At 42.8% G+C, this 14,608-nt stretch overlaps 1 protein-coding gene across 6 annotated transcripts in view; it reads left to right on the forward strand.

Annotated features, from left to right (window-relative positions):
* The first annotated feature begins 1,923 nt into the window (after window positions 1-1,923).
* The window catches only part of SMAD4 (SMAD family member 4), a 29,232-nt gene continuing 16,547 nt past the window's right edge, over window positions 1,924-14,608 (forward strand). For 3 of the 6 annotated variants that reach the window (XM_055790725.1, XM_055790729.1, XM_055790726.1), the window contains exons 1-3: window positions 1,924-2,316; window positions 13,430-13,604; window positions 14,019-14,048. In XM_055790725.1, coding sequence (XP_055646700.1) covers window positions 1,939-2,316; window positions 13,430-13,604; window positions 14,019-14,048 — 583 coding nt within the window. In that variant the 5' untranslated portion in view covers window positions 1,924-1,938. Of the gene's footprint in view, window positions 2,317-8,980; window positions 9,131-12,151; window positions 12,518-13,429; window positions 13,605-14,018; window positions 14,049-14,608 lie in introns of all 6 variants that reach the window. The other 3 variants (XM_055790727.1, XM_055790730.1, XM_055790728.1) reach the window with 2 other exon arrangements.

The raw sequence follows: 14,608 nt of genomic DNA on the forward strand, positions 1-14,608 counted from the left end.
GTGCTATAGAGGTGAATTAATCCCACTACCCCATAACCCAGCTGCAGTTGGGGATTTCCTTGTTGAATTTGCAGCTTGTTCACACCTGCTTGTGAAATAAGGTGAAGGATTGCGCTGAATTTCCCAACACCCTTTCTTCTCCCCTCTTAAAAACTAATTTTTTGCCTATAGAGATGGCTGCTTCTTGAAAAGGTGTTTTAATACCTAGTCAGTAACGGCATTTTGCTGCATCCCCATGGCCTAGGTGGAGCTCTGGTTCATGGTACGCCTTGAAAGCAAAGTAGGGCTATTGCCAATGGATGGAAATGCCACATCTTGTATTTACACTTATTATTTGCCATTATACAACCAATAGGAAATCTGAAAATTATACTGCTCGGTGCTCAGCATTACCATTTTGCAGCTTTCATCCCTGTATTTGACCAAATCATCTCCTAGGATGAAGGGCTGCAGCTGGTTCTGCAAGCACAAGGGGGAAGAGACCCTTGCTTACAAATTATTAAATGATTTATTTATTTTTTTAAAGATGCACCTTGGAGAGGGAGGGGAAGCACTGCTGCGTAACTTGCTGGCACAGAGGCTGCTCTAGGCAGCCTGGAACCGTATCCATTTGCTGCACCGTAGTCCACAAGTCCTGCACAGCACACACTCCCCGTTGAACTGGAGTGCTCTTCTCCCGTCCGTAATGCTTCAAAAACTCTAGAAATAGATAATTTGCAATGCACTCAGCAAATCCTGGTGTGAAGAGGCTTCAATTACATCTACCCAGGAAAAGATGACAAATATAGCAGCATTTTACATTGCTTTTCATCACTAAGATCTTAAGGATGTGGAAGTGACTATAAATGATTTAATAGCGTGAGCAGGAAATTTTGGTATGGCAATATAACAATTTTTTTAAATTTCCATCATTCTTATCAGAAGAGCTGTGATAACACCCCAGCACCTTGTGAAACACCCCACTTAATTTAGCAAAAATTCTTGCATTTTGCAGTGGATTTGGTATTTCATGCACCTTTTCCTTTCTGCCTTGCATTCGAACGGTGGTCCAACACCAAAAAGGTAGAATGATGTAACTTGCTAATTTAAAAGAAGTATTCTCCTTTTCAGCTGGATTCCTTTGGAGAGTTTGCTTTTGCTGGATGAGATGATGAGGAATGGAAGAGTTGTTGCATTTGTTGCGGGTTGGATTTGTGGAGCTTTGCAATTTGGAGGTTGCATTTGCAGGGCTGTGCATTTGTTGGGGTTGCATTTGCAGGGCGCTCAATTTATGGGGGTTGCATTTGTGGGATTTTGCACTTGTGGAGGTTGCATTTGTGAGGCCGTGCATTTGTTGGGGTTGCATTTGCAAGGCTTCAAACTCTCGGGTGTTGCATTTGTGGAGTCTTACACTTATGGGGGTTGCATTTGTGGGGTTTTACATTGATGGGGGTTGCACTTGTGGCCCTGTGCATTTGTTGGGGTTGCATTTGTAGGGCTTCCAGCTTTCTGGGGGTTGCATTTGTAGGGCTTTACACTTCTGGGGGTTGCATTTGTGCAGCCGTACATATACAGGGATGGCATTGTTGGGTTTTTGCCCTTACGGGTGTTGCGTTTGCGCACCTGCGCGTTTGTTCGCGTTGCATTTTTGGAGCTGCGCCTTTTTAACGGCCGTGCTTGCTGTTCCGTCCCAGGAGCACTACCTGCGCCTCCCGGCGCAGCGCCGCGGCCGCCGCCAACCACAAAAATAACCCCCAAACGTGCCCGCCCGCCCGGCTATCCGGCCACCAACCACAAAAATAATCCCCAAACGCGCCCGCCCGCGCCGCTCTCCGGCCGCCGGCGGCGCGCCAACCGCGGGGCGGTGGGCGGGCGGGCGCGCAGGCGCAGTGGCGGCGGGTGGCGGCGCGGAGGCGCGCGCTGTGGCGGCGGCCGGGGGGGGGGGTGTGTGGGACCCGGATGTCGCGCATGCGCGGTGGCGGCTGGACGTGTCGGCGGCGGCCGCGGAGCGCGAGCTGCCGGAGCTGCGGCGGCACCACCACCACCACCACCACCAGGAAGGCGGCGGGGGGTGGCGACAGGGACGGCCGTCACAGGGCGGCCGCGTGGCCCCCCACCCCCGTGCCGCGGGCCTGTGAGGCGCCGGCCCGGCCCGGCCCGGGGAGGGGAGGGCGGGGGGGGGCGGAGGCCTGGCCCGCTCCGCCGCACCGGGGCCGGCTGAGGCGAGGGAAGGCCCCCCCCCCTCCGTCCTCCTCCTCCTCCTCCTCGCCGCCGCCCCTCACCACAGCCACAGGCCGCGCCCGGAGAGCGGCCGCTCCGCCGCCGCCCGCGGCCCAGGTAACATCCGCTCTCGGCTCCCGCCCGCCCGTCGAGGCCGCCCGCAGCGCCCCCCCCCCCCCTCCCCTGGGGCCGCGCTGGGGACGGGCCGGCTGCCGCTCCGGGGAGCCGGGGCAGCGCCCCCCTCCACCCCCGGGGGCTTCTGCTGGACCCCGCCGCGCTGGCTGCCCCTCGCCTCCCTCCCCCGCTTCCCCTCGGCGGCAACAACAAAATTCCAGCCGCCCCCGCCGTCCCTAAACTTTTAGTGGTATTTTTAAAAAGCAAACCCTTGTGCCCTCCGGTAAAGGCTGGCCAGCCGGCCTGTCCCCAGTTCAACTTCCCTCCGCTGCTGCTGGTGCGGAACGCGCTCTCCCTGCTCCTCTCTCCCACACGCTGGAAAATGCCCTGGATGGTTTTGTTGGGAGCCGCTTCGCCTTTAGTGCTTTGCAATCTGCCATCTTCTTTGCCGTAACAGAGAGCTGTGCTTTTAGCCGATTGCCAGGGCAGCGTGGGGCTGCTCGACGCCAGGGGTGTGAATTTAAGATTATTCCTTCTTTCCTGCTCTTCCTTCCCATCCCCGGTGCTGGGGATGTGGGATTTCGGGGAGGTTTGTGACTTGCTGGGTACTTGAGTCTTAAAAAAGGTTTTGCCACGGAAGGCTGATTAATTTCTGGGGTAATGTACTTGTGGGTTAGGTATGTTATTACTCGGAGCTCAAATTGTGCTACTGCAAACCAAGTGTTCTAAAACACAGACGGTCGGGGTAGGATCGTGGTGTCTTTTGCCACCGCTTCTCAAATTATCTTGGTTAAGAATGGTGTACCACTGTCAACAGGCAGGAGTGATTTCAGACTCTGTGCGATAGCTGTCATCTTTTCAATTTTAAGACGGTTGTACTGTTGTTACTTTGTTCGGTAACGTAGGTAATCCCATGCAAGGCTGCTGAATTAGCTCTGCTGCCCTCTAAAACTTCACATGTTTTTGTACTCCAGTGTCATGATAAGTAAGCAACTTGTCCTTCTGGCCCTCCTCTTATCTTGGCCGGATTGCTATTGGAAGGGGTTTCTTCTCTTCTTCTCACTTTGCATTCATGAACCTCTTTTGATTTACTTGTTGCATAAGCATGCGTGTTTAATATTGATATGGAAACTTTTATTTCAAAGAGCTGAAGCCTAAAGAGAAGCAGTAAGTGTCTCAAACTGATTAGAATTCCTTTTTTAAGTAGATGGCTGTTTTACATAATGCATTCAAGTGCAGCGAAGGCAATAGGGATATGAGGTTTGAGAGGGTATCAACAGATTTAGTGGAGAACAAAGGTGCTGAGAGCAGATAGCTTGTTCCTGGTGAGGGGCAGCCTTCGCCATGCTGTTGTTAAGGTCCTGCTGGAACTTTAGGACTCTGTTTTCTTTTGTTGTTAACCTTGTGAAAAATTCTACTTTTGGTTGGGGCTGAAATTTTCCGTGCTTGCTTTGCCCAGAGGTGATTTTTTTTTTTTTTTTTTAAGCTTGAACAAATGCAGGGAACATTATCCCCGTGCAGATAACATCTGTTCTTTATTGTAATCTAATACACCTATTGCTAGGGTATCGAAACATTATGTACAAGTGAAAAATCACACCAATTCTGCCTGAGCAAGGTTCGACTCTTCCTTTTATTGCTTCACATAGCCACAATTGTTTCCTCTGTTTGTGAGGTTTTGACAAATTACTATTTGTCCTTGTTGAAGGAAGCCTTCTGCAAGAAGATGGGTCTTGCAGGATCCTCTGAGGAAACGTTCAGGTCAGGTTTGCTCTGTCATTCTACAGCAGGGACTTACACCACCTGCTTTCTGAACCTGCCGTTCCCAGGTTTTCATCCCGTCCTTACCTCTGGGTGCTGGGATGAGGAGAGGATGACCTCTTGCTCAGGGGGGACGCCAAGGGTGCCCTCTGGGAGGTGAGGTAGTGCAAGGCATGTATGTCTGCGTTGTGGAAATAGATCCAGTTGCAGAGGAGTTTACTGCCCTTCCCATGCTCATGGCATGATAATGTGCAGTGGTCTTCCTTCTCTGACCATACAGAAGCCTGTATTGAAAAGAGGAGTGTTTTTTTCAGCTGCATACTTTCTCAAAAATAAAAAGTAGAGAGAGGGAAGGGGAACCAAAATGAAAAATGCAGCTTTCTAGGATTTATAATGTGTGCATATGTGGTCACATCAGCATAGTAGTGCTACCTTTTTCATTGTGTCCTGCCCCCCATGCATTCAAAGACAAGATAAGGATTTCGATGTCGTTTTTATTGTTGTAAACATTCCTTGAACGAGATTTAAACCCCTCAAACTGTGTGCAGCAGAAACGTTTGCTGCATTTACAGGATCAGTCTGTTGCTTTTGTAAAGTGCTTTTGAAAGCGGTTGAAGTGCACAGGTGGAAGCTGAGAGGAGTAAAGATGCTGAGCGCTGCCATTGGGCAGTTACATCAGATCAGTTTCTCTCACAAAGAAATGGCTGCTCGTACTTTTTAACCATGGATTTATGGTAGGATGAAAGAATTGCCACTCAGAGTTGCCTTAAAACTCTTCTCCAGTTCCTTTTGTGCTGTCACATGTCTTCAGTTTTTTTGTAGCTACTGACAGTGAGATGAGCAGAATTGATACTGATGATTCAGATACACGCACAAAAATAGTATTCTCGGGAATGTTAGCTCTTACTGTACAGAACAGTGTGAGTGTAGTACATTCTTAGTACTCTTGTTCTTTAATGCTAATTGTTCTTATGTCTACAAACATTTTGTTCCTGTTCACCCTTTGGGCAAGCAGATAATAGTCTAACGTGCTGGAAAGTATCTGCAGTTTAATCACTTATTCATATCTTCATCAAATCATGAGCTGCCTTTTGTTTTATTGGTTTATGGATTTTTCTTTATCATGTTTATCATAAAACTTCTACCACTGCATTATTAAACAGCAAAACTCTGGAGTAATGTTTTGGTGGTTAAAAGCTATCAAATGTGTATGCTGCTTTTCTGACATCTTTGTGTTTGTCTAATTTTGGAGGTAACAGCTTATGCAAGAGCCTTACTTGTCCTTTATTCATGTGAAATGTTCTAGCAAGATGTCAATTTGTATGCTATTCTAATTAGTCAGTTCGTTAGCATTGCATTTACTGCCTGCTATCAAAATGCTGGAAATCTGTGACTGGCATGGCTGTTACTGGTAAATCGTGCTCCCAGAGCATCAGTGGCAGCTTCAAGCAAATAGCTCAACTATTCTTATTTTATCTTAGATACATTTTTCAAGAAATTACCATCATATTTGCAACTTGGATGTATGTTTTTGGCTCAGATGTTAGGAGCTTTTTTTTTTTTTAAGACCATAGTGGTAATACTCACTGAAGTCATGGCTCATCATGAAGGATACTTTGTCTGCAAATTTGCTGACTTGCTTAGACCCTTCTACAGTGTGTTACAATGGATAATGGCCAAGTTATCTTAAGATTCATAGCATAGATAGAAATCCTGTATTGTACCTGGTGAAGGCTGTTAGGCATGCTTACTTGCTTTATGTTATTGTCTTTAGCATCCCTGTATGTTTTTAACACCAGCCATTACATGGATATGCCAGTACTAAAAATTCTCAGGCTTATGTATTTATGTGCATCACAGAGCATTTTTGCATAACTGTTGCTCTATGAGTTCTCATAAAACACACATAAAATCTGTGTTCCTATTATTCAGAATAGTTCAGTTAGCAGGGACTTAGAGTGCCCGTGTGTTGAGGGTCATTTGAAATGCTCTGAGGTGACACAGGACTGTTGTCTGATTGGTTTGTACAAAAAGATGGCAAATCTCGCTCTGTTTAAAAGGCTTCCTGAGGCCCAAATATGTCGTCTGATACTTAGCATGTGTAAATTTTCCTCTTTGATTTTAACTTTGCAGGCTGGTTGGATTCCCATCACAAGGGTTTATTTCAGGCTTCTTGTGCATGCAGTCGCAAATCCATCTCGCATTCTTCATTTGCTTCTGGTGTGTCGGTATATGCTGCGCATTCCCCTGCCTCCCCCATTTGCCATGTTTATCTGCCTTCCCCACCAGCATCTCCAGACCTTCAGTACCGTGTCTGTGTCTGGAACCGCTTTTCTGAGCTGATCTGAAAGACTGCTTCCCTTTCTCCCTCAAACGCTTTTCAAAGGGCCATTGCTGCCCTGACACCTCCAGGAACTCTAGTTCTAGTTGTGCCAAGGCTATACTACATTTTTAAACATTTTTTTTCCCTTTAAATACAACACTTCACAATTCTTAGCATCTTAATTTTTAAAACAAAGTGTTACTTGATCACTCCTAGTCATGGTACTTCTCATGTAATTTGTCCTGCAAACAGTGATGTCTGTCTCCGAAGAGTCTCAAATTGTCTCGTTTGAAAAATACCTAGTTTGCTGTAGAAACTTCATTAATATATGCTAAGAAAGTGACATGGAGTGGGTTTTGGCCTTTTGCCCATGTCTTAAAGTAATTATCCAGTGGCATTTTTAGACTGAGTTTCTTGGTGAATTTGATCCCTCTGCAGCTGCGATTGGCTTAAACCCTACTGTAAATGAATAGGGTAGTGTATCATATCAGCATTGGGCCTGGATTAACCATCTTGCCCATGCTGTTGGATTGCTGATTGCCTGGATCATATTCCTTTGGGTTACATCGCTGACTTCCAGCTCCATCCATAACCGCCTGGTTTGTTCGCGTAAGCGTGTTATTTCCTTTTGATGCCAAAACGGCACAGAGTAACTGCTCACAGACCAATTTTGTCTTTAAGCAGCAAAGGTATTTATTTCGTGCAATGTTGGGGAGCTGGCTGGTTTGCACCAGACAGACTAGCTCCCGAGTTGTCAGTGAAAAGTTAGGTATTTTATACAGTTTTCGTGAGAGGTTACGCAACATCTTTACATACATACTCATTTGATTTTGACACCTAATCATTCCATTCACAATAGATGGAACCTAGGTGGTGTAGACCTTTCCATTTTCTTTGTTCAATGATTTCCTGACTCGATGGTCTCCTTATCTCCTTCAGGTGCCCACCTTATCTTTTCTAATTATTCAGAGTATATTCCTTTCTCAGCACAAACAGAGCATCACCCAGAGCATTGTACCAAACTCATCCAGACTAATCTTTTTTTTTTAAGACCTTGTTCTGTTTCACTTTTCTTGTTTGGGATTGATCGTTCTCCCCAAATTGCAAAGTGGCTTTTGTGGGAAGAGAGGGGGAAGATAAGTGACTTGCGAGTGTAAGGTTGTTCTTAGTATGTAGAAAAGAATGTGAGTTCTTTTTAAGAAATCTGGATTTGTAAATCCTCAGCAAATTTCAACCATGTTAGAGTATTGGTAATGGGAATTGTTTGGAGGAAGGGATTTTTCAGGTAAGTTTAAAAATTGACTTGACTGAATGGCTAGGGCATGCTGATGAGGCTTTAGATGGAGTCTTTGTATTCTTTTTAGCAGCCTTTGCCCTTGTGTCTCAGTTGAGCTTCTGTATGACTGTAGTAATACCTCTGTAAAAGCAAGGAAATCAAGTCCATGTGTTTTTTCTAACTGTGAAAAGCAGAAAAACTTCATTTTCTTTTTCCAAACCCCTTGTACCTTCTTCAGACTATGTGCATGTCTGCCTACATCTGTATGCGTCTGGATGCTTTTCTGATGAAGAATTTCAAACTGGAATATACCTCGGTAACTCTTGGGTGTCATGTGAGGCCTTCCAAATGATCCTGTCTCTTAAATACCTAGTGTGCTGCCTGAAGAGTTGCTGCAAATATTTGGAAGTCATGGCTTGTGCTGTTTTTGTTACCCTGGGTTTTTGGCATGTAAAAGCACTTGTTCTTAAGCTGTGCTAGCTTATGATACTATCTTGCTGGTGCAGCTGAAGAGATACTGGCGAAGAATCTGGAATATTAATTTTCTGTTCCATAAATACGTTGGTTATCCCTTTGGGTGAGATCTCATGAGCTTTTTGTACTTTGCTCAGTTTTTTTTCTAGTTGATCAGGAGCACCTTGTTTCCACAAATGGGAAAGCTCTTCTAGAGCTCTGAACTAGCTTTTGCAGAAGATGCTGAGCATTTAAACGTGATCTCTGTTTTGTAGTCATGCTAGTAAAGTCATTGCTGTTTTGAGGGAGAAAGTATAGTAGCAGTTGATCTGAGAACAGTGGAACAGTTTGAGTCAGTCTGGTGTTTATTTTGCGTTCCTGCTCATAAGATAAATGTAAGTGCAATGAGGGCACTAGTGTGAGAGCTCACTAATGTTACTTCCACGGAGATAAGTCAATAATATATTTGCTTTTAGTTCTATGCGGTAGCATACTGTTACGGATGCCTGTGTTTTTAGAATCTATTTATATTGTGCAGGTAACCACTTCTGGCAGAATTATCCACAGACATGAAAATGAGGCATGTGGCACCAGTGTTGCATTTTTAATTTTAGACAGCTGCTTCATGGTTTGAATTTCATTGCACAGGCTAGAAAGATACTTCACCCTTGAGCAAGGCGTCGGTGGGAAAGTATGTATGGAAGAATTAGGATGTATTTGTTCAAGTCTGCATCAGTCTTGAAGGATTTCAGTTAATGGTTACTTATCACTTCTCTGAAATAGCAGCATGTTTGCCACAGATCATCAAAGGTGTTTCTAATTACCTGGCAATCTTAACTTCTTTTGTCTTTCAGATTTATCTCGTCTTCAGAGGATCTTACTCTTGTTCCCATACTGTATGGTTCCAATGCAGGCTACTGCAGAACACTAGCTGTTCACTTGTTTCATAACCTCCCTGTTAATACTTTGTTACTGAAATACCTGACTTGCTAGAACAGAATGAGGTACTTCTTTATAACTTTGTAACTTGTTAGCATTTTACTTTAGCGTGCCTGGATCCCCCCCCCCCCCCCCCCCTTCTGTGTTCTGCTTGCGTCACGCTATAGCAAAAGGGAGAGAGAGAAATACCTTTTTGTTCTTCGGTAGGTAAAGCTGAGAACTTTACTACAAGTGCCGTTTCCTGCTGCTGCTTTTCTCATGTTCACCGTCTCTTCTCTCTGCCTCTTTTCCTCCAAAGCATGCGCTCCCCCATTTCTGTTTCCATGAAATCCCTGGCTACAAGGGAAGTAGATCTTTGTTCAGTGGATTTGGCCCTACCTGCTCCAATAAAAAATCTGAGCTTGAGCTGTAGTGTGGGATCACCTCCTTGGGTGGGCGACCTGCTAAGGAATGAACTTGAGGTTTCGTGCTCGCATCAAGGAAACATCAAATCACACAAGCATGCTGCTGTTTTGCAGAATATCTAGCACTCCATGTCTGAGGGCATGCTGGGACCTTCTCTTCAGAGGCATCTTCTAAAAATACAACGCATTAAGATTACATTTTGCTTTTATTTGCACACATGAAAGTAATATAGTAAGAAGGTGTGAAGGCACCTCTTGAATGTGTGACTCAGAGATAGGCTTGTAGAGCTATTTTGTGAGAAACTGAATTGGTGGCACGTAAAAACTTGGCTTGTCTGCAAAATACAGTAATGCTTCTGGTGCTTTGGAAGAAATACGTCACAGCGTTTGTCAATACGTGCCAGATAGCTGCCAACCTCACCCCCTCTTTCTGGGGATGAAAATGGCCAGATTAAATACAGCATTTCTGCAGATGGGGCTTCTAAAGGGAGGGTTTTGAATTAGTGTGCAGTTACGCATCAACAGTGTGTAACAGTATTCAAAATCCTAAACAAGTGGCCCGGCTTTCAAAAATGCTGAACAGTCAGAAGCTCCCGTTGAGCACAGTGGCAGCTGAGGGGTGACTCAACATTTCTGAAGATCATTCCGCTTAAATAAGAATTTATTTGCTTGCTCTTAGTCTTCCAAAAGTCAGCAAGCAAAATTCTCATTCATGGTTTTAGGGGTGTAGAAGATAGAGCTGCCTGTCTAATTTTAAGCATCTCTTTATTTAAAACTCTTCTGGCTAACAGCTTTCTCAAGTCACTTATTTATGATTATTTATGCATATCTATCTGGGATGCTGTTTTATATTTAAGGAAAATGATGTTCTGTTCTGTTTTAGCTGGCACGCTTTTATGGATTTATGCGAGTGTAGGTTGCCATGGAGAATGACTGGCAGGTTAAGCTTGACTTTTAAAAGAGGCTTATTGAGTTGAAGCGCAAAAAAAAAAAAAAAGTGTTGAGAGAGAAACTTTTAATAGCTAGGTAAAATGATCTTACTCAAACTTCTAGGTAATTGTTCTCTTTTGGGAGAAATTAGGTCCAGAAGCATCCTTACAAAAGAAGAAAACTGTTGAAAATGGAGGTGGGGGGATTTGCAATGTGGATTTTTTTCCAAGTATACCAAAGGATGTTGTATTCAGGTTGAAATTGGAGAAAATATAAAGTAGGGAAGACTTTGTTTCCTTTTATAATTGTGCTGGATTTCTGTTACAATATTCCTTTTACAAGGAGGGAAGCCATACATTCACACTGTAATTTGTGTGATGTGCTAACTTTCTAAATTAACATCCCCTTCATTTTTGTGCAACACATTTGTTTCCAATAAATACTTGCCTCTGCTGTACCTCTAATAACATGGAAAATTCCAGTGCAGTAACAGGTCTTTGACTGGATGTGTTCCTTGGATACTATGAAGAAACTTTTTTCCCTTAACCATTAAAATCAAATATACTTTATTTACATTGCCAAGAATGACAAACATGTTATTTTCAGAAAGGCTTATATTTTAAGCTTACTCCGAAAATGTAAATGCAGTAAAATCACTTAGGTGTATTTGCTGCCACTGTTTTAAAGTCAGTGCACATAGTTGGTAGAATGGTGTTAGTGGATGACTACCTGAAGCCAGAGCTGCTTGAAGAACCAAAGTAGCTTTTTGACAACATCAGACTCCTTTTCTGTGACCGCATGAAACCTGTGGTCCTATGTTTCTGGAGAAAGCAAAGCAAAGTGTAGTAATTAGCTCATTCAGAACTGAGAAAATCAGGCCAGCTCTTCTAATTTGTGAATTAAAGGAAACTTCAAAAGGATGAGGTCTCTTGGCTTTGGGAGGGATGACTTCATGGCCAGAAAAGCACTGCAGGTTCTTAGCAAATGGAGTTTAAAGGCCAAATGTGTTAGGAGGGTCTTATTCCGTATCTCACACGTAGTGTAATTAAGGCAGTTCTGTTTGAGACAGTTTGGAAGTGCGTTTTTAGTGACTTCAGTTGATTTGTCTTGATCCAGAAGAAGCTGGATCCGAACAAATAAAGGCAACTTTACCAGTTGGGATTTTCATATGTAAAGACACACACAGTACTACTTTATATAAATGTGTATTAAGCTAATGGCGAGGTACAGAAGAGAAACTGACTTAGTCTGAGGTCAGAACATAGCTGAACTATTTGAACAGGATTATTAACTAGAGGTGACAGATGATTCTGGTGTGCATTCATGCTTCTTCACTATTCAAATTTTGTTTAAATTGATCCCCTTGATTCCCAGTCAGTACTTCCACTTGGTTTCATCCTACCAGATTAAAACTTAAGAAATCATTGTCACTGTTCTCCTTTTCCTGATTCAGAGCCTGTTCATCTAATAATCCCTACCTTTCTATATGTACATACTATGTGTACATGTATATAAACTATAATCTTTAAGTATTGTTGCTAGGGGAAAAAAATAATCTTATATCTAAAACTGTGCAAGCAGTGTCTTAAGCATGTTTTAGCTATCATGGGACAAGCAATGCAGTTTTTCATGTGCTTTTAATATCCTGCACTTAGCTTGAAAATAAAAGAAGCAAAAAGCCACAGACTTCCTTAGAAACATGATCTGCAATTTGTTAAAAACAATTCTAATGTAGATATTTTTTCCTCCTAGGTTTTACCAAGAGACAGTACATCTAACACTTAACTTGGATCATCTCTTGTTCATCAGCTTGAAAATCATAACAGCCCCCAAAACTGACATTTGATCTGAAAGAAAAAGCTGTGACAAATGGACAATATGTCTATTACTAACACACCAACAAGTAATGATGCTTGTCTGAGCATTGTTCACAGCTTGATGTGCCATCGACAAGGTGGAGAGAGTGAAACTTTTGCAAAACGCGCAATTGAAAGTTTAGTTAAAAAGCTAAAGGAGAAAAAAGATGAATTGGATTCTTTGATTACAGCTATAACCACAAATGGAGCTCATCCTAGCAAGTGTGTTACAATACAGAGAACGCTGGATGGGAGGCTTCAGGTTAGTACAAGTGAAAATCAGATATTTTCCTCCTAGTGAAGCTGGAGCAGAAGTGAGTGACACAGGATCCTAGAGTGTTCAGGAAGAGTAGCTCTTTTCTTGCAGCCCCCCTTGCCCCCATTTGTAGGTATGTTTTGTGGCTGGAGCTCTGGACTGCTGCAGTAGTTGATTATTTTTTTTTTTTTCCAAAAGGAGCAGAAGGCGTTGGATCAGCCGTTCTAAACGAGTGTGTGTGTGGCAGTAAAAAGCAGGGTCACGTAACAAATTCGGCTGTTTATCCTGGTATTTTCACTACAAGCTTCTGTTAGCTCTGTGTTGGTCAGCAGTGTGAAGAAAGACCTAAGATCCCTTGCTAAGGTACTCCAAGGAGTCTGTGCTGAGGATTTATCTTAGCCTTATATTGTCAGTACTCAGTACCTGTATAGCTTGGGTTGCGATTTCCTTGTTCCAGGACAGATGTCATGTTTGCTGGCTAGCTTTCTGTATACCCTAGAAGCATATATATATATATTATTTTTTTTTTTCAGTATAATGGATTGGCATTGTTCTACTTGTAAATTCCTTATAGTATAGCTTAGTGCCTCGTTCCTCTTCTTCTGGGGCAAAGCTCCTTCATCATCCATGGTGGGGAAGGTGACCATACATACTACATTAAGCACAAATTCTGCTTCTGCCATTTTGTATCCAGTATTTTTTCTTAAGAATCACAGTGTTGACTTAACTGTAGCAAAACCCTAATAGTTCTGTTGAGTACAGAATGTGGGTAAACTGTACACCACTTTTTTTTTTTTTCATATTTTGATGATGGAGAGAAGTTATGTTGTTGTTTGTCCTCTTCCAGCTTTGCTCCTCACTAAGTAAAGAGAAATGTCTTGCTACTTTCCCAATCAACTTTTGTGTCTAACTTTTTAGGTGGCTGGTCGCAAAGGATTCCCTCATGTGATTTATGCTCGTCTTTGGAGGTGGCCTGATCTTCATAAAAATGAACTCAAGCATGTTAAATATTGTCAGTATGCTTTTGACTTAAAATGTGACAGTGTCTGTGTAAATCCTTACCATTATGAGCGTGTAGTATCACCTGGCATTGGTAAGTAGACTCTTGATTTAAAATGGAACAGTGGGAATGAAATGTACAATGTTTTCCTTTTGAGTGTATGAAATACAGGCCTAAATTAGAAACATTAACTTTCAGTGATCTAATTATAAATTACTCTCATATGCTCTTGTCCATCTTAATGGAATTATTCTTTTGCCTTTATTTCAGATTTGATATAACAGTTTGTGGCTTTTGTTTAAGCCTTTCTGTTGGGTTTGCACACAGTTCTTGCAGTTAATGTGTATCCTAGGAATAACTTAGCATTGAGACTTGTGATGGAGGGGGTATAATATGTAGTCTGTAGGACTGATTTCTAAAGGCTTATAAACTTAATGCTCAAAAATCACTGCAGATCTCGGTGTATATAACCCTCCACACCCTCTTTTCTTTTTCTTCTTTTTAAAGACCTCTCAGGACTGACACTACAGAGTTCTGGTAAGTTGTTCTTTTTACTATTAAATTTCTATGGGCACAAACTGTAAGCTTTTCAGTGTGTACACAGTTTATTCCTGTGTATCTGCCTGGGAGGGAGTATAGACAGCAGATGGAAATGCATTTGTGTCTTTGGTTTTGGAAAACCAGCTGGGTAGCATATGAGAGGCAAGTATTGATAAATTCTCTAAATTGAGGCTTCATCTCAGCTTGTAGGTGTGTTTTGTTTTCATTGCCTGCAACTTACAAACCCCAACAAAAAAACCCAACCCAAACCAAAAACCTCACTGTTGAATGCTGCTAATTAAAAAAACCAAACTCAAACCAAACACCCAAATCCATGTGCACCTGTGTGATACACTAATTCATTGAATTAGGAATAATAGATGCTTGTGACTTAGTAAGTAGTTTAACAAGAAAACAATGGAAATTCTGTAGTTAATACGCATTTGAATGAAGCAGTCTAATTTTCTTGCTTTCTCTGAAACTTGAGAGAAATTGGACATTAAATGTCCAGTGGATATGATTCAGAAATCTGAGATCGTGCTGTTGGTAACTTCTTT

Source organism: Falco peregrinus, chromosome Z, assembly GCF_023634155.1.
Source record: "Falco peregrinus isolate bFalPer1 chromosome Z, bFalPer1.pri, whole genome shotgun sequence".
Lineage (NCBI taxonomy): Eukaryota > Metazoa > Chordata > Aves > Falconiformes > Falconidae > Falco > Falco peregrinus.